Genomic DNA, 20,429 nt, shown 5'->3' with positions numbered 1-20,429 from the left:
AATAATTTATTATTTGAAGGTTCTTTAAAAATCGAATTTCGCGTCACGTGACTCCGATGGCGCGCCAAACGGACGCGTGAAAAGAGTAAGACCGTAAGAATGGTAAAGCGAGATAAACTACATTGTTCGTCAGTGTGAATCGCTCCACATGCAGATGTACTGATTTCATGCTTTCTAGCTTACTCGTTGTTTTCTCTTTTTTATTTGATTGCGAGGGCAGCACTATCTCGCCAGTAAATTGCGAATCAATCGAAGCAAAAAAATGCTACATTAACCCTCTCTAATGGATCGAGCTACGGCCCGTAGTTATGCAGGAGTAGGACTAATTATTGTACATTCAATATTTTCAATTTGAATTCTTATTCTTTTCAGTTTCTGCGACAGAACTGTAGGGGACAGCATAGTGTGAGTCATCTTCAAAATGGCCACTATTAGCTTTAGTTATCGAAGGTTTTTGACAATTATAAACTAATTGTAAGCACAGTTTTACGCGGTCGAGAGTTTTTTGTGCTATATTTTTCGAACAATACAGGCCTTTTAATCCGTGAAAATTGAATGGATGCTCTTTTATCGTTTTGCTGGACGTGATTGTCACTGATCGCGTCTCTCGCGAACCGAAGCGCGGAAGTACAAAAAAACCATTCAAGTAGCTGTCAAAAAGTTCTTATGCGGAGACCCGTTGAATTAGCATAGTTCGTTCGTACAAACGTTGATGAATGTCTGAGAGCGACACTTACGATTCGGCCGACGAATATACAAGTCTCATGGACGGTCACGTAGCGGAATCTCGATCAGATGACCTAGGGTTGGTCGCAGCGTGGAAAAGGCGTTCACAACTTAGCAATGAGGAGGTAAAACAACAATATTTGATAGTTTTTTATTTTTTCAGAACTCTGTAAATAATTTAATTATGGTCCCTTGTTGACTATAATCGAACATCGGTGACTTGAAAAACCTCGAGAAGTCATCAATTTTCTTCATTGTCTCGCGATAGTTGTAAAAATTTGTTCAACTCGAAATATAAACTTACCATATCTAGAATGGTTTCTCATATGTTAAGTGTCATTTTATCTGTGTAGTTCGTACTTAAAAAATGTCACTAATTCAGACTTTATTAAAAATAATAAACACAACATCAACATACTTTATAGATATTTCTAAATATTAGTGGAGGTTTAAAAACATTTTTGATAATTAATATTGAAATTATAAATGTATTTTTGTAAGGAGTTATTATAGTTATCAAGCTTGACATTATGAATGTTTATAAATGAAAAATTGTTGTATATTCTACCTATTTTTAATGTAATTTATTTATTGGTTGAATTTCCAGTCACCAGGTACGTCAAATAATGCACCTTTGGGGAGAAGAGGTCCTAGCGGTCAAGATAGATCTGGAAATTATAGAGATGAAGAGGAAGAAGAATTAAAATATGGAGCAGCACATGTCATTAAATTATTTGTGCCTGTATCACTTTGTATGTTAGTTGTAGTTGCCACCATTAGTTCTATACATTTCTACACAACCAAAGGAATATACTTGTAAGTGTTTTTTTTTTACGTGGAACATCTCTAATATAGACTTATATGAATAAATATAATGTTTAATTCATTTCTGTTTCCTTCAGATTATATACTCCATTTCATGAAGATACTGCAGATGCGAGTACCAAAGCTTGGCAAGCAGTTGCCAATGCCTTAATATTGATAAGTGTCATCGCTTCCATGACTGTAACACTTATATTCTTATACAAGTATAAATTTTATAGAGTAATCCGTATATGGTTGATTACAAGTTCCTTATTATTGTTATTCATGTTTTCTATATTATATTGCGAGTAAGTATGCTTACATATATCTGCTGTCAGCGTCTCTTTTTTTATATTACGTAAAAACAAAATTTATTTCAGGCAAATATTAAAGGTTTACAACATTCCAATAGATTTGTTCACATTAGGTTTAATCTCATGGAATTTCGGAGTAGTTGGCATGATATGTATACATTGGCAGGGCCCTTTGCAGTTGCAACAAGCATATCTTATTTTCATCTCTGCACTTATGGCTCTTGTCTTTATCAAGTATTTGCCAGAGTGGACAGCATGGGTGGTTTTAGGTGCTATTAGTATTTGGGGTAAGACAGTTCTCGTACAAGATATATAATTATCCTTATAAATTAACTACAATTTATTCGTTATCGATGTCTATAGATTTGATAGCGGTATTACCACCGAAAGGTCCTTTGAGGATATTAGTAGAAACTGCTCAAGAACGCAATGAATCTATATTCGCTGCTTTGATTTACTCATCGACTGTGATGTATACAACGTCGGCGACTTATACGGGTTTCGTACAAGCGGCAACAATAAATAGCAACGATTCCGTCGACGATGATGGTACAACAAATCCTGTACATGATCAAGTAGAAAATCAAAATAATCCTACAGCAAGAGATGCAGAAGAAGGCGGTTTTACTCCCGAGTGGATAGAAACTCACGGTACTAGATGACTGAATTCACCTTGCCGGCAATTAAAATGACTAACATACAGCTTCACTTTTAGGCGACAGAGGCGCAAGGAGGGCACAAGAAGTGCTTGATAATTCTACACAGACAGAAGCTTCAAGGCAACAAGATAATCGTGTAGTACGTGAACCACAAGGGCGTATAGTTCCGGTTACCGAGGAAGAACGGGGATTCAAGTTGGGTCTTGGAGATTTTATATTCTACAGCGTCTTAGTCGGAAAGGCTTCTAGTTATGGTGACTGGAATACAACCTTGGCTTGTTTCATTGCTATTTTAATTGTACGTATTCATTCATTGCAGTTTCGCGAACTTTATAGATGTAATCGTAATTGTACGCGTTTTAGTTATTCAATTAAAAAATTGTATTTGTGTTCGTAACATAAATAATATCTCAATATTTTCTTTTTTTAGGGTCTGGGTTTGACGACTCTCCTATTGGCCATATTTAGGAAAGCATTGCCAGCTCTGCCAATTTCTATCACTTTTGGTTTAACGTTTTACTTTGCTACCAGAGTAATCGTCGCGCCATTTGCAGATAGCTTAGCAAGCGAGCAAGTGTTCATTTAACGATAGGTATGATGATCATAACATCTTATTTAGTATTATTTATTACAAAACGTAATCGCTATTTACATTTGATCGTGTCTAGATCTCCTATTTCATTTAAATTTTTCGTTCATGTTCCACACTCTTCAGACTTGTACTTCGAACAGTGCTAAAAACAAAAGACAGTTTACATTTGTAAGAGAAGAAAAATAATAAATAACAATTGTATTTGTCTGGTACATAGAGAATTTCGGATATCCTGAATAATATTTAGTTTGTATTGCGAACATTAACTTTGTAACAATTTTGTATTCGTACTTTTAAAGTAATATTATTTCTGATCACTTATTTTATGACGAAAATACCTACTGAAAATAATTATATTAATGTAACTACGACAATTTATTGTATTTCATTGTTACATTTAGAGAACATAACTCGCACGGATCAAGTATAAAAAAACAATTCATGATCGTTCTTTCAGAAACCGTATGAAACATGAGGTATAATGTTTGCCTAAACAAATTCACTAAAATGTACACACCTTATAGCTGTGAGCCACTAGTAACGCTAGTCATCCATCAGGATAATTCCTTGGGGTTTAAGTCCGTTTAAACACAGCCATGGAATAAGTAATTATTACCATAATTACAAATTGGAAAATTCATTTGAATAATACACGATACGTATTGCTATAAGTTTCATTCGCCATTTAATAATTAAACAACAAGCAATCGTAATCGAATATACACTGGTTTCGTTAATAAGTTCGAATAATTTTAATTCATGGCAAAATGACCATTGGCCGTATATTGCAAAATCATAATTTTTCAAATTGCATATTTTGATAAGCGTATACACTTTTTATAAAGATTTTTACCATAACTTATTCGTCTGTCGTCAAGCAATGTTTATAATACAATGGTTAAACATTTTGCCAAGAATGACAGATCACTATGAAAGTTTTATAGCATTGATTAACAAGAATCCGGTTTCATTGCCAAGCATGTTGTATCACGTTAATATTTTAACACCGCTATCCAATTTTTTTTCCTTATTGTTACAAACTTCGCCGCGATATACGCAGTGTATACATATACAATATATATTATATATAAATCCCCGGAACCGGAAGAACTTCAACAGCGATATGATATCCTTTGCAGTTCGTAAAATTATGATGATTCAATAAGTTTACTATTAACTACATACTAGGAGGAAGTTCATTTTTTTCTCGTTTTTTTTTAATAATATATATCTAGTCGATTCTCTCAGTCACGACGACGACAGTGTGTAAAAGACGCAGTCCGACGGAAAAATAAACGCGATCATTTCTGAAAATCTAATTATTATCACGAGCACTGATCATGCCCGATTATAGAATATATTATGGTCACCGTGGTTGTGCGCACAACGAATTTAGCGTTGTATCGTGCGTACATTGTATAACAATACTGGTCTAAGTACTTATCATCAACGATAGAGGCGCGCGCGAATTTGAAATCAACAAGTCTTAAAAAACGAAGCAGGAATTGTACAATTTGAGATTACTTTTCTTGCCCGTAACAAGAGAGGAAAACATTAGGAAAATACCCACAACCCGTAACAATTAGTCGTACATTTGCAAAGTTCTGCTGAAGCTAGAATACGCTCATCAGAATCTATATGGAAAATATTCTCGAGACTAGCCAGATCTTGCATTTCCCTTAAATATCAATTCTTTTCGTTTTCGCTAATACTAAGTACAAACAGATATTTACGTACACGATATACATCAGTCTTATAAACAATAAACTTTTGGAAACGTATTTTGGTAAATATAAAATGATAATCATCGCACAAGGTGGTAACTGTTTCGCTAATATTTTTCCCACTTTAATATTTTACCTCCAGTTCATCATTATAAAAAAATACAACGAATTCTAAACATCTCCTATACATATATTCACTGTTCAGGATAGTTCATTTTTCGTATTTCAGGGGAATTAAATCCTTTAACTTGTACCGTATTTGCTGCTTTCGAATGTTCCCCGTCGGAAGAATGAACTAAATTCTAACAATGATTGCTTATCTATGTTACTCAAGTTGCCGTTATACTTATAAAGAGGTTCACAATGCGGCAACTCTGAGCAGACCTGTATCAACCGTCGCAAATATTCTTCTAATCGTTTCCTACGTTGTCGCGCCACGACCTCGGACCTTGGGAAAACTTGCCGGGGTGGAAAGCGTATTGCTGCTACCTGTATAAACAATTTAAAAAAAGGAAGTTGCTGAGCATATATCCTTTTAGAATAACTTTTTCGGTGAAAAAAAAAGAGGAGAACAATTTACCTTACTACCATACTTTTGTCTCATTGAAATGTACAATTCACGGAATCTTCTGTAACGCCTTAGAAGAGTCCAATTATCATCCTGGGCTACTACACGTACCTCGTACTCATAGTGGCTGGAGGTACCAGCTCCTCTTATTACGTAGGAGGGTATACTAACAATCATGTTGATTACATTGTCGCAGTCAGTATCGTTCGCTATCAAGGATGGCAAAGACCTCGTGATTGTCAAAGAGTATGGACTACTCAATCGATCACCTCGATTCTGACTCTAAATTAGAAAATGATTAATAGATATATTAACAGGAACATATTATTTCTAAGTAGCTATAACAATTACCGTTAAATAAACTGTAGAATATCCTCTTCCAGAAGGTATTCTAGCTGCGACTGATTCTGATAGAACATGCTCCTCGTTGGTGTTAGGCCTATTGTACCTAAAGACCGGGGATCGCGTTGTAGACATTGTCAACAAGGTGGCCAAGTTGTTTGTGGTCTCTACATCACTGCACATTTTTGATTCTACAGTTTCTACACGATCGCTTACATCACCGGTTCCTAGTCTATTATCGCCGCACTGTGACTTGGTTTCTTCGTTACACTTTCGTTCGTCCTCCACAAGTGACACTTCCAACTCGATCTGTTGTTTCTGAAGATCTTGCAGGATCGCTATTTGCCGGTTCAAATCTTCCTTGGAGGGTGCTTCGAGACATCTCATCACCATCATTCGTTGACGAGCAATTCTTTGGTTCAGTCGTTTCATTGCTGGATCCCGTTGCACCGGCGACTCCAGAGAGTCTTCGAGGACATCTTCCTCCACCGTAGAGTTCGTGAGAGACTTCGACTCAGCTTTCTCGCCGTTAGCACTACCGTTATATTTCTCTGATTCTGTGATGCTCTCACCGGAAGACTTCCTACTTACATTCAAACTTTTACTATCTAACTCGAGTAATTTGGCTCGATCATTTTCTAAATAAATCTTCTGGGGACTAATCTGTTTTTTATCTGGCTCCTTTTCTTCAGTGTCCAATAAGACCTGAGACTCTTTAGTGTTCGCGTCTTCGAATAGAATGCGAGGCTCCGGAGACTCGGCTGCAGCTGTGTGGAAGGTGTCCGCAGTCTCGACAGAACTAGGAAGATTTTGTGGCAGTAGACTCAAAGCGGACGCTATTTGGAGTTTTCTATTATACACGTTCAGGAACGGGTCTCCGTTCGAATTGACTTCGTCACCGCTCAATGAATGTTCGTCGGGCGATGCGGGTAAAGCACGTTTCAAATTTAACGAAAGGCTCTGTTTACGTCGTAAGATCTCCTGAAGTTGTTCTTGAGATCGTTTTGCAAGAAGCAGTTTCTTCTCTGTAACCCCGTCTCCTTCCAACTGGCAAAGAGGTAGATTTATGATCAGTAACAGCAAAATACAGAGAAAATAGTCGACGGTGTACAAAAATTGAAGTTAATATATTAAATAATATAGAAGAATGCTCTATACAATCATAATTAAGATCTCAGATATTTAATCTATTAAATGAAGTATCGCATCGTTATCATTTTTGAACCGTCGACTGGATACATGTATATCAGTAAGCAACGTTAGGGTATTTACTTCCAAATTCAACAAATGCTTTTGCTTCTTCGCTATTTCCATCAATTCTTCCTCCATTTTATCTACTTTGCTTTGATGTTCGTTTAGCGACTTCACTTTGTTTTGTAGCTCAGTTTCCAAGGCTGCCAGTTCTTTCTTCTGAAAAGTAAACATTGCCAGTTCTTTCTCTAAAAAAGCCAGTATAATCCACAACTTTATCTCGTAATTCATTCTTTTAATCCTAAGAACCATTGTGCACAAAGTAGTCAATGAATTTACTAGAAATATTTTAATAGATCCTATAATGGATCAATAGAAAATATATCCAGGATTAGACATTATGACATACAGTTGATTTTGGTTTAAAAAATTCAAACCATAACAATGAATTATGTGCTCTTATATCAACTTACATGGTGATGAACAAGCTCTCGCATTGCGTCGACACATTTATCATCATTCAGACTTGACCAGGATTCTGGCAAGCTGCCGTCGCTGCCAGCTCCGTCGTCCGTCTGAAATGATACATTTTGTTCTCTGAACTAAGAAACGGTACGACGGGTCTCGACACAATAATCCCACGTAATCGAAATGAAAATGAAAAAAATAAATAAAGAAAAACGAGTCACGATGCACAATTTGTGTAGCGTGCGATTATATGATTCGTGCTTTCTTAGAGATTACACGTGCTGCAATTATTGAATTTCCTTTTTCTAAATCTTACCTTCTCCCACCATAGATGATATCTTTGAGCACGTTCATGATTGCTTATGAACTCTTGGAACTGACGATGCTTGGACTGCAATGTCGTGCGCAGAGAGGTAACTTCCCTACATAAACTTCCTACCTGGTACCACACATATACATATGGATGCATTAACAAAAAATTAAAACGAAATAGAAAATAATTAAGATGCAGTAATCATACTGTCGAGCAAACAACTAAACAAACTCGAATTATACGAATTGTTAACCAAAGATTAAACTTGATATAAATTAGACACAAGATTAAAGTATGAGAATTCAAATAATGTATTACTCCAAATACTTTTAACTTCTTCTATATACAAAATGAATCGAAATGTCGTATCTACGGAATAATTATCGAAATAAAAAAAAAATAAAGAATGTGATCACTTTGAAATAATCATGTTCGATCAGTGCTCAGATCTGGAAAAAGCATAAGTCTTGGTATACAAAAAAATAAATTTCAAGGGGTCTAAATAAATGAAACATGCTGGTTTTGTACTGTGTATCGACGATACAAAAAGGTTTTACGTGAGGTGGATCAAGATTTATTGGATTTACTCAAATTTCAATCTACCAACATATTTTTTCAATAAGAATGCGGGTGAATATCAAAAAAGAATTAAAAAAATGTAGAGACAAATGAAGTCGACGCGATACGTTACCTTGAGAACTCGGTTTGTTAGTTTCTCTAATCCCCATGTTAGCACTTGAGACACAGTGCACGCGCGGACGTGCCCCAACGTATTTATCAACAAAGATACAATTGGGTTTGTTAATCGGGAGTCGTTAATTCGACAGTTTTCGACATGTTACTTAACGAGTACGTGAGAAACAGAAATACAGTGTGCGTGCAAAACTTATCGTGGAAGATCGTAGGCCAATTTTCGTAAGAAAATTTTATTAATCAACAAGTATCGGTATAACAATAGTTTCGTTTTGTTTTTCTCCTTTCTCGCATAACAAACCCATATAGACAATTTCTACAAAATGAACAAGCCCAGATATGTACATAACTTTTATCTCTCTCGCTCTCGCTCCTTACGTACCACCTTAAAAACTACTTAAGGTACTTAATAGGTAATAACATTCCACGGAATGCCATTTGTCCGGCAATATCTCGTCAACACTGGCACAGTTTAGATCCGGCGGTATGCGTATATATACATATACACATGTTAAGTTTGTTTTTTTTCTATTTAGAATCGCTAGATAAAATAGACGTATTAGATTCTAGGTAGCTATGTTATCTCTGTAAAATTAGGCGCATTGGTGTTAAGAAAAAATAGATCACGGACGTATGAATCGGGGTCAATGCACATGAAATTTGCTGATCACGAATAATAGCTCAATAGTTTCTCTATAGATTTATAAAATTGATCATTATAGTAATACACGAAGAATTAGAAACTATGCAACTAGTTTTTATTTGCAAATGCTCAGTTTATATAAATAATAAAAATCCTATGTTCATTACAATATTAAGAGCCATCTCATCTTTTCTATTCCCTGGAATTGCTTACAATAAACGTTTCGATTTTTTAAAAAATTTGAACAACTTTTAAGTAACTGGAAATTTCAAAATAAAATTGAACACTTCTGGTACGAAAAGTGAATACAGTACAAATGAAAACTATGTTGAATGAAAAAAGCAGTTCGAATGAAATCGACATTAAATTCTGGTACACGAAATGGTAATTTCATGTGCACGAACTTTATAAAAACGAAGATTACAAATGATATATAATATTTATATATATATTCATATATATAATATCTATATATATTTATATATAATATTTATATATATAATATTTATATATATATATTTATATATAATATTTATATTTATATACATATATCATAATATATACACAGTACCGGTCAAATATTGTCTCATTAACAATTATGCACGTTACATATGATACAGTTCATATGTAGATCTAATAGACGCCATATTGAAAGCACCCTTAGTCTTTTTAATGAAATCTCTACTATCTAAGTCAGAACGAGATTCATCGTTATTACCACTGTCAATGAAGATGAAACAACCCGTACGTTGCCGCTTGATGGCAGATTGTTAAGTGAACAAGGTATGATATAATTCGAGTTCGAATAGCACGAGGGACCGATTGGTTCCTTGTTGGATATAGGTCACATGTTCAACGGGCAAACGTGCGAGTAGATGATGATGTTGCCAGACAAACAAATAAGGACACCGAGAGCAATAAGTACGAGGTAACATTGATACTTGATCGAGATTACGTTCAAGTCCGGGGACGGCGCGTCCGTGTCACTTACTTGCGTCATTTCGTCACGTCTCTCTTGTTCCAGGATGTGACGTCGGGTACGTAACTCGCGTTGACGTGACTCAAGAGCCGCTATGGCATCCGCCCATTCTTTCCACTGGGCGCCCCATTCTCGTTCCAATTCGCGCTGCGCTCCTTCCAGGGCTTCTCTTCGCGCTGCCCACCGTTCTTCTCGTTCCTCCTGTTCCCTCTGCATGCGTGAAAACAAACAATACAAATTAGAGAACACACGCAATTCCATGGCGTTTTAAATTTTCTATCGTTTCGGAGCGTATTGCGTACTTCTAACAACCTTTCTTGACATTGACTGTCCTACTTAAAAAGCAGTATCTATCGTGTAATGCGCGGAACAAGCGTAGCAATGCTGGCTCATCTGTTCACGAACCTTGAAATCCTCCTTTTCCTTGATAAGTGCAGCTTTCTGCTGCTCCAACTCCTCGAGCGCTCGGAGGTCCTCGCTCGAGTTTAACAGGTTATCGCTAGAGGAGGAGGCATGCAAATCCGAGACACTCCAGCTCAAGAGCGACAATCTGGAGAGATTGACGACTGTCGACTGTAAGTTACCGTTACCCGTTCCACCTTCCTTTCTCAGCTTCGCCGCTTCCGCCGGATCGTTGTATCGGAACATATTGTTCCTGCCCAGAAGAATGATACAACCCTGCGACAGTCGCGTCGGTTTATCCACTTGGGCGGTGTTGATCCAGCAGTGGGGAGAAAGGGGATGAAGGGTCGCTACGCCACTATCTAATTCCACCACACAGTGCTCTGGCTCGACGTCCGCGCCGGTCAATACGATATCCTATACACATCGAGTTGTGCGTTATGTTTACATAACTGGGGTATTCTATACAAGGTGTCTCAAAGTTCTTTGGTTATATTTGTGCGAGAACATTCGTACAATGTCGATCGAAAAACTTTGAGACGTCCGGTATAAATACAGAGTTTAATTCGATTATATTACCTGTGCATTCGGCGCTTCCTCTGTTCCAACTAACGTTCTGCCCTCTTTTAGGTGATAAAGCGTGACGCCAGTACTGAGAAGATCATCGTCGATCCCAACTAGATGCGGCATTTCAGAATCTAGAACGACCCCCACGCCACTCTTGCGAAGACCCAACGCTTTCTGTTCCTGGAGAATTTGTTGCGTTTCCCGCCATTTTTCCGTCCACTCTTCCGTTAATACCTTTTCTTGCTCTTGCTTCTCATGAATTTGTGCTAGTAATACTTGTGGTGGCCTCTCGATGCTCTGCAAGATTATAGACGATAAAACAAACTTCTTACGCTTTATCATAATATTCTTATGTACGCTTCATGATAGTAAAGCTATCATAGGATGCTAGCGAGTGCAACAAGAATTTAATACGATTCTTTTTATATTTATGTCCTTGTGTACTTGCCATATCTTTCCCAATAAGCGATTTCAGTTTCTGAATTTCTTCTCGGAGTTCTCTTATTAGTTTAACATTCGGATCTTCGTTGATGGTTGGTTTGTTGATAATATTTTTCGCTCTGTTTGCATACCTGAGCGTACTAAGTGTCTCACCATAGTTACAATCGGCCGGACTAATAGCTGCGATCATAATAGTCTTTGAGTTACCTCCAAGTGAGTCTTTTAGCAACCACGTTAGCACGCTATCTCGATAAGGTATAAAGACGTTTCGCTTCGAGGACGAAGACACATCGCTCGTGGAACTGACCTCCGCGAGCGCTGATATCACAGAACCTAAAGTCACAAGAGACTTATTGATATGGGCACCTTCTTTTAGTCGTTGACCAGTAGCTCCTGTTGCATTTGCACGTTCACTAAAACGGAGAACAACATGTAACTCATAATTCTTTGCATATTTAAAGATTATATTGTAATCAGGTCATTTTAGGGATTAAGAGCCGTGTTTAAATCTATATATCAACTACCTTCCGGCCAAGTCGACAAGATGCACCTTGGAAACGGTCTCCGACGGCATGTTGCCTTCGGAGAGTCCGGCTTGCACGAATGTTATTGTAAAAATTGCGTGACTCCTGCTGCTCACATCGTTCATATTTGTGCTAGCTGTAGTTCTGTGCGTGTTACCTCTTACCATGCATTCCTGCGAAACCAAGGGAAAGACTGTTACAAATGGTTCGCTGGAAGCGGAGGGCGTGGGAGGGAAGATCCGTTTACCTGAATGTCTGAATAATCGTACACGAGGTGGCTGGACAGGTCTTGAACGTAAGGTCCCCTTTTAGGATGCTCCCGCACTTTGAGAGAATGAGACTGTGACTGGTCAAGTCGTAACAGGTCTTTCACTCTCTCATTGTGTATTTCCAAGAAAGACACCTCGGTTCTATACGACGCTCCACTCTCTTTCCCTGCAGCCATTCTGGCGAACAACGTCTTACAAATCCGTGGTATCAGTCCCTGAGCCTCCTACGTGCATGCAACAAAAAATAAAAAATATGAACGGTGCTGCTTCGTACGTGAAAAATTCATAGAAATCGCCAGTCGAGTGAAAGTCGCGATCGAATGTGTTTTAGAGCCGTACAATAAATCTCGGCGGTTGGTTGCGATCAATCGTGAGATGTGCGTCCAAGCATGATAATATGATAATCAGACGTTAGCGAAACTTGAACAAATTTATTTTCAGCGAATAAGAAAATCATAGAGAATTATGGAAAGTATAGAAATGGTTTTTTTATTTTATTCGTGCGATATTTACTACTATGTATTTATATGATAATACACTACCCCCTCTACTGTGCCGAATCTATGTCGTCTTATACTACTGTCCGATCGTTAGCCTAAAATGTTAAGTAGTATTAGCACAAGATGATATATTCTCACAGTTCAAAGAGCACTCGTGAACAATCAGGTGTCCAATAATGAACTTTCGAGTCAACTGATTTTCCTACATATGTACGAAATATATTTAAAAAAATTTTAAACAGTTCTAAGTTATACGTTGATTTTATAATGATAACGATTCTCTGGTATTTTGGTAAAAATAACATGTTATCGATTCTAAACAAGAGGGGAATGTTTCTACATCGAATATGATGTATATTTTTATATCTTGATTTAAATTTTAATCTTAAATCTTTTATCTATCAATTTTTATATCCAAACTCTGTCACTCATTATTATATTATAATCTAAATCATATCTTTTTAGAGAAACATTCCACAAGTGCCGACAAATAGCCTTGTACAATGGAACTATTACAAAATGTTGGATATAATTGGGACTACTAGTAGCAGTGAACTGCTGAAACCTAATTTCAGCATGCGACCTTCTAATTATTTCGAGCTCGAAAATGCTTAAATGATGAACGATGGACGAATTCTTGTAAAACGTAGTACTGTTGGAATATTACCGGTGAACCCATCATCGTGAAGGTCTTCCCAGACCCCGTCTGGCCGTAGGCAAAGACACAGGCATTGTAGCCCTCGAAGGCACTTTCTATTACGTCCGTACCAAGATCATAGAAGACCTAAAAAAGGAAAAACAAAAGATTTATAAATTTTACTTAGTGCATTGACACAAGACATTATACTCGATTCAAAGTGGAGAGATATTTTTGATCACTGCTATCTTCACGCATGAAATCATACACACCTGACGTATGTAAGTATGTGTGTTTGCATATATGTATGTATACATATATTAACTGTATTCAGTGGCGGAGCCAATTTTAATAGCGGTACACAACGTCCAAAGAGTTGTTGCCGGATAATTTATTACCCGGTCAGTAAGAATTATTTAACGTATATATTTGCAACAGATTTGAGTGCTAAACGCTTCAGAACCCTCAATAATTGCATTACCGTAGTGTGCACGGTCTACAAAAAGTGAACTATATGTTTAATAAAAGTACACGCGATGAAGATGGAGCACTTCCATGTTTCTTTAGCGTTTAGACTAACGTGATAGTCCATTGTATATTTTGTAATATATTTTCTGAAAGTATTGGAAAATCTTCTAAATTAAAGTTTGTTCTTACGACAATGTCTGTTGTACTCAGTGTAAGCGTACCAGTCTTCTATTTTAATTCTGTTCGTGGCTCATCGTCAAAACGTTGCCGAATACGATCTTAAAGGTCTATCTGTTTATCTATCGTCAAAATTAAAATTAATCTCTTCAAAGTCTACGCTTTTGTAATTTGTAAATACATATATATCTATATAAGTACTTATTTATATTAACAATAAACGTATATCAATACAACAAATTTAAATGGTTTCTAATACTTTAACAAAAAGATCTGGCAAGTAAAAGTGAATTATGATACGTATATTATGAAAGTATAAACATTTTTTTTATATTTCGAATATGACATGTATTTTAATTATTAAGATTTTATTTTGGATCGCCAACAACTCCATAGTGTTATTTGTGTCACCACAAAAAATGGAACAACGTCGTTCTAATAATTTGATTAAGAAAATATGGCAATCGTATTGTACCTCTTCCTGTGACGCGTAGTGGTCGTCATTCGTGTCGAAGGACCAATAGGAATGATCGAATGTGAAGTCTTTGTACTTCTCTCTGTCGATTTCTCTACAGCTACCCGGTGTCTGAAAAACAATAAGATAAACTTTATTCAAATACCTCGTCCCATTAATGTAGAATATTTTTTCAAGTTCAATTATAATCATCAAACAATTATGAACAAAATAGCAAAGCATTAACACATTTACTGGAGAGTTCATCGACTCTCAAGATTAGCGATTAATAGGTTCGAATCAAGAATTGTGCACTGGCCATTCGCTTAAAATGCAACCATGCTACCACGGCATCCGCCGATAGATATTTCACCTTGTGTACAATACATCTATCATAGCATTATTCTTGGAATGGATTGTTTGATTCGATGAAAGAAATCTTATTGTTAGTGGCGGTCAGGGTGATGACAGAAGGAAGCGTACCGCTCGCAAGTGACCAGCGAATTACGGCCGTTATGTCACGTGCATTCGTTAGGCTACATCCCACATAACTAATCGCTCGCTATCGAGAGCCAGGCCGCAATATTACGCAACAAAGCGAACGGCCAATTAAAAAGTAAAACTCCTTATGTTTGCCCATCATGCAACCCACAATAAGCGCGAGAGCTAAGGTGAGGATCATTATCGTTCGAGAGCTGCGTTCAGTGTGCTCAATGCAGCAAGAAATTCGAGGTTCTCAATGGTATGTTTCTACTGTGCTCGAGTCATGGTACTTAATTCCACGAAATCGTCAGTTGTGCTCCATCCATTGGCTTCGTTTTCGCTAGCTTTCTTTAAACATTAAATTGAAAAAAACACAATTACCGATATTTGAAAAGAAAAACATATTTTTACGCAAATATACAGCTCCACTGGACAGCTCGTAAACGTAGAACGTTGAAAACATATGTTTTAATCAATATATTGCTAAACAAATTCGTTTTCCAACTCTTCTAATCTTTAAGTCCTATTTATTACACAAACGTCCGTTTTATAACTGTACAACTTTTGTTTGCGCATACTTGGAACATGTTAATGAATTTGTTACTATTTTTATTTACAAAGTGAAGGAACAATTCGAGAGAATTTACTGTATTACGTTCAATTTCAAAGTTTTCAAATAAACAATAAAATGTACAGATCAGAATGATACTACTATTACAGAAAATAACCTTCTATTAAGCTGTTCTTTCTTGAAACGTGTTCACGGAGACAGAAATTTACATAAATACATTCTAGTAATTACATGGCGGAGGTTATTTTTACAAAGGACGCCGCATCCATTATTTAAAGAATCGTATATTTCTGCGTACCGATCAGAAAAGTGAATAACGAGAAACCGCATAGAACGCCGATTTCTTATTATATCGTTGAGTCATTCGAGAAGGGGAAAGGTGACTCAGTTAGTACTAAGCCAAATAGAACAGAATTTCTATCAGGGTTATGTACAAATAGATTGAATGCTGTTGAACAATTTTTTTATTTCAACCCAGCGGACCATGCTTGACCCGTTGTTCTATCTTCTGTATTTCTATTTGAACGAAACGTGCGTCAGCGATGATGACCATTGGTCAGTGCTGCACAACGGAAAGCAACTAGTCCAGGATTGGTCCAGAAACGATTTTCGCACTTTCTCCGATCTGATGACGTGCCCGTTCGCTATCTCGACAGCGAGATCTCGGTCAGAGATTTCTCGCTTGACAAGCGTGGATATCAATGATGTAACGAGAAACAACAAATAAACTCAGCTGGATGAAGATACTGCAGTTCACGGGCAACGAAGTTACAGCCCGGATGGCGTTTAATCGGTCAATAGCCATCCCTGTATAATCGGAATTTATGACACGGTTTCGAGTATCGAAGCGATCGAACTGGCCAGTGAAACATTATTTGGCATAGTAAACAGTGTATGTTTTGGAAAGAGAACCCTTTATTTATCGCAATAAATTTCATAATGCCACTATTCTTGGAAACAGTATTCTACGTTCAATAATTACTGAAAATGATGGAGGTTTATTTTGGAATATTTTTATTGTCAAAAACAGTGTTATATATATGTATACATGCAAGCCGATGAAATTATATAATGGACATTTTATGTACAAACAATTGTATTTCAAGTCAAGATAAGATAACTGCATATGTATATGATATGTTTTAAAACGTTACTTCATTTAAAAAGTTCCTAATATATTGGACATTGTTCATCGTTTTTGGGGAGGGAATTATACTTAGCGTAGCGAAGCTAGGTTCGCGGTCACCAATGTTTTCAAATAAACGAAAGAATAACAAAACGAACAGAAAAAAAGGATGGTTTTGCTGCAGTAGAAATTTTTTTAGAAAGTTCGTTCGTGATCGTTAAGGACGAAGCTCGGGATTGGCAGGAGTCGCTTCGTCGCGGACAGTGCGCCAAGTATATACATACTACACTACAAAGGAAGCGTTTAACCTTAATAAGCAACGGTGTCGTACAATATCCGAAATGATTGGTTTTGAACGCTACGATACCTTGGTGTTGAATATTCGTGTTTTCTTGCCATCCATTTGCACAATCATCTTCGCGTTCATCGCCAGTTCCCTGCAATACAAATCGGAACAGGTTCACGCACGTAACTTTGGCACTTCGGCATTTTCGGTGATGATTCGTCCACCCGCGAATCATCGTGAAAATAAAGGCGGCGGCTCGATAGAGAATGGGCGGAACAAGGAGAAACATATTAAATACGGGGTCGAATGACAGCAGGTGGCAGAATCTCGTCGCACGGTTGTCACGTCGCACTATGGTCGATTGAAAGCATACGATTGATCGTCGGTCCAAATTTGGATTTGTCTGGTCGCTCCGAAAAGCCGCGTTCATGTTGAATAATAATCGGAATCGTATCGTAGACATTGTCATAAGAATTTCGTTGGACCTGGACGAGCCGTCCAACCGAATCGACGAACTCGTTAACTAGGCTAGATGATGTACTTCGAGCTGAATTAAATTGTCCAAACTGCTCTACGCTGACAAAACATTACGAATGCTCGATGGTTATATTGACACGCACCTTTTGTTAAAGGGTCGAACCCTTACGGCTACCTTCACTGAAGCCATGGCTACGAGGAGCGCATGGACTGCTCAGGGTACGGTACACCGTGTATCTTTCCTCACTAACTTCGCGGTTTTTGGTTCGCGTTACGCGAATACCAAGTTCGTCACGACGCTACGCAGACAAGGCATCGTCGACGGGCGCCGCCGTGCTACGAAACGTCGTCGTCGTCGCGATTCACACACGACGACCACCATCGTCCTTAACACGCTCTCGACAGACGGACGACTGCTGGCGAGCCGCCGTCCGAGACAAAAAATTGCGTGTCCGCGCATGCGCGTACGCGCGCGAATCCCTAATTTCAAGTGATCAGCACATTTGCTCGTTGCTCATGACGGCGCGGCGAGCAGGAAAACGCGCGGACGGTAAAAGAAAAAACGCCGCTGGCGAGCGGAAAGAAGCTAGCAAGAGAAAGGGAGATGAAACCAGAGCTGGGTAACATTTCAAGAAAAAATGCTCCAAATGCTATGTAAAATATTAGACACCATCTCTGTGGTCGCAAGACAGAACTACGTAAGTCATACGTTTCTGTTTGAAAGATACACTCCGCGATTACAGTGCGACACGCTAAACAAGAAAATCATACAAAACTACGCTATTGCATGATAGAGTTTCTTCCTTTTATGAACCATAAGTCATAGTTTATTTATGGAAACAGTATTTAGCATTGTGGTGTAAATAATATATTTAATCATTACATAGCAGGACTAGAGAATAGCTGATAACTATGAAGAATAAAAACAGTAATCTCCATAACTAGTCCTTACAATGGAGCACAAATTATTTTTCATAATTTAAATTGTTATGATTCAATGTAGTGTCTTACAATACTGTTACGGAGGGTGAATCTGTGATTGGAATACAAAATGACACAAGTCACACGTTTCTATTCGGAAGATATTTTGATTTAATGTTTGTCATATCAATTTATCATCAAAATGGATATCTTATCTAAACTTCTAAATTTTTCCAGTTGTTTCAACTGACGTAACTTTACTTCAGGTAAACCGGCATTCATTTATTAAAATATTGAACTACTGTTTTACCGAATTATTATTTTGAAGACAACAAAATTGTTTTTATATTCTAAAAATATAATTCAGGTTGTTTTGCCTTTCAACCACAAACTTGGCGCAGGCAAAATAATATTTGCGATGTGACGCAAATTTTCAATAAACACATATGACGCATTCTAATAGCAAATAGGATATTTTATATTTGGATATGTATAGTCGATTCCTATAAAATATGTTATTTACTGTTTACTATTTCAAATATTATTTTACTCGGCATTGGATGAAATAGACGAGATAGGATAGAACGAATCGGACACGGGAACTACGAAAAAAGGAAGGAGACGGTCGAACAGGTTTTATATTCCCCTTCTACGGAATGTGACGTCACCAGACGATTGGTCGGTGGTAAAGCAGTGGCGGAGAGTGAACGGAGAGATGGCGAGCCGCCCACGCAGCAAACCGACAGAGCTAAATCAAACGCTTTGCGGTTTCTCTAGCGCGTAACGGCGGTTGTACGGGGAATTCGTGTCGTTTTGTTATCCAGCTGGAGATTACGCATCATCGGTGGGCACGGATCCAGGACAAGAGTGTAGAATCGTGACCACCTGCCTGCCGTGTTTCGTAAATAGAAAATAATGTCATAGACGGCGCTAAACTCGTCACTGACGCTGATGTATGGCCGTGCGTCCGTGCACTACGCAGGTCAACGAACCGTTTCGAAATTTTTGGCATAATCTCGTAAAGGGAGGAAGTTTTGCTGTATCCTGCGTACTCGTTCTGTCTTGTAGGCCTCCTACGAATTAACTATCTGCCAGGAACGGGTTCAGCAACTCTCTCGTGAGCCTGCGCGTAATTTGTCTTGAACTAAACCGGCAAGGTCCGCGGCCAACGACATAAACACTGGCTGGCTCCCCTTCTTGGCGCAACTCTCTCGCTGTTTGCGCTAAATTCAGTGCCTGTTGCAGTTCTATACGAATTTACGTGGGCGACCATTGATACTTTTAGCTAGTCCAGCGTAAATAGACGCGTCTCGATCAACATTAATGAAAGACATCGAAACGTTCCTGAAAATAAATTTTGATTTTAGTTACGGATTATTATAGCATACGTGCTCTACAACTAAAATGCACGTAATTCCTATCAGAAAGGTAGAACTGTATGATATTTAATAAATATTTGATTTTCTGCTGCGTCAGCTATCGATTACTAACACAGTAAATACTTCTCGCTCGAATGACGCTGGTCACCGACATGTCCTGTACAAATTCTTATCCTTACAGAACTGTGTCTATTTTAGACAGCAACAATAACGAATATAATTCGATTATAATATAATCGTAATATACAAGACTAGAATATTTTGGAACATACAAACAAAAATCTTTGCGGTGAATATGTTAATGGAAGATTTTACTCTATATCAGAAGATATACCGTTAACTTTGTCCTAATGAAGAACTGTTAATTGATTTCTGTGGCGATAATTACAAAACCAGCACTTGATATCCAGGACTGTGGGCGATCATAGATTGAGAGCCTTGAAAAACCGTGTTATACGATATGCTCGGTGCATAGTGATTCATAGCCGATTGGACTATGACGTAACGCGTCACCTATAACAGAAAAGAGTACGGTGACAGAAAAACGTGTCAAACTTTAATTCCGTTTAGGCAGGAAGTTCCTGCGGATTCAAGTATGGTCGTACGGTCGTCACTTACTGTACCTGAGATCGCGTGTTAATTTTATTCGAGCGCACGATCACGTTTATAAGAAATGGAAACCGAATGAATGGAGGAAGAAACGGGAATCTACATATGTCATAATATCTGAA

At 37.7% G+C, this 20,429-nt stretch overlaps 2 protein-coding genes across 4 annotated transcripts; one reads left to right on the top strand and one right to left on the bottom strand.

The window, feature by feature from the left end:
- The first annotated feature begins 331 nt into the window (after nucleotides 1-331).
- On the top strand, nucleotides 332-3,609 carry Psn (presenilin). Of its 2 annotated transcripts, none has more exons than XM_078187419.1 (7): nucleotides 332-851; nucleotides 1,334-1,542; nucleotides 1,629-1,838; nucleotides 1,911-2,131; nucleotides 2,208-2,495; nucleotides 2,548-2,801; nucleotides 2,934-3,609. In XM_078187419.1, exons 1-7 carry the CDS (start codon nucleotides 717-719, stop codon nucleotides 3,087-3,089), a joined length of 1,473 nt encoding a protein of 490 aa, XP_078043545.1. In that variant the 5' UTR covers nucleotides 332-716; the 3' UTR covers nucleotides 3,090-3,609. The 2 variants fall into 2 exon arrangements, with proteins under 2 accessions (XP_078043545.1, XP_078043547.1); XM_078187421.1 differs by having other exon boundaries at nucleotides 336-851; nucleotides 2,560-2,801.
- A 146-nt stretch (nucleotides 3,610-3,755) lies between these two features.
- On the bottom strand, nucleotides 3,756-17,804 carry Klp98a (kinesin-like protein 98A). 2 transcript variants are annotated; one of them, XM_078187417.1, is made up of 16 exons: nucleotides 17,542-17,804; nucleotides 17,003-17,072; nucleotides 14,477-14,587; nucleotides 13,387-13,503; nucleotides 12,198-12,443; nucleotides 11,951-12,123; nucleotides 11,434-11,839; nucleotides 10,998-11,282; nucleotides 10,422-10,835; nucleotides 10,029-10,226; nucleotides 7,705-7,827; nucleotides 7,394-7,495; nucleotides 7,002-7,139; nucleotides 5,739-6,776; nucleotides 5,400-5,669; nucleotides 3,756-5,308 (listed from the first exon to the last, which is right to left on the bottom strand). In XM_078187417.1, exons 1-16 carry the CDS (start codon nucleotides 17,586-17,588, stop codon nucleotides 5,063-5,065), a joined length of 3,984 nt encoding a protein of 1,327 aa, XP_078043543.1. In that variant the 5' UTR covers nucleotides 17,589-17,804; the 3' UTR covers nucleotides 3,756-5,062. The 2 variants fall into 2 exon arrangements, with proteins under 2 accessions (XP_078043543.1, XP_078043544.1); XM_078187418.1 differs by lacking the exon at nucleotides 7,705-7,827.
- Nucleotides 17,805-20,429: the final 2,625 nt, after the last annotated feature.

The sequence above is a fragment of the Augochlora pura genome, chromosome 7 (genome assembly GCF_028453695.1).
Source record: "Augochlora pura isolate Apur16 chromosome 7, APUR_v2.2.1, whole genome shotgun sequence".
In the NCBI taxonomy this organism is placed as follows: Eukaryota; Metazoa; Arthropoda; class Insecta; order Hymenoptera; family Halictidae; genus Augochlora; species Augochlora pura.
The sequence above is the reverse complement of the archived record's forward strand: the minus strand, read 5'-3'. Positions and strand labels throughout refer to the sequence as shown.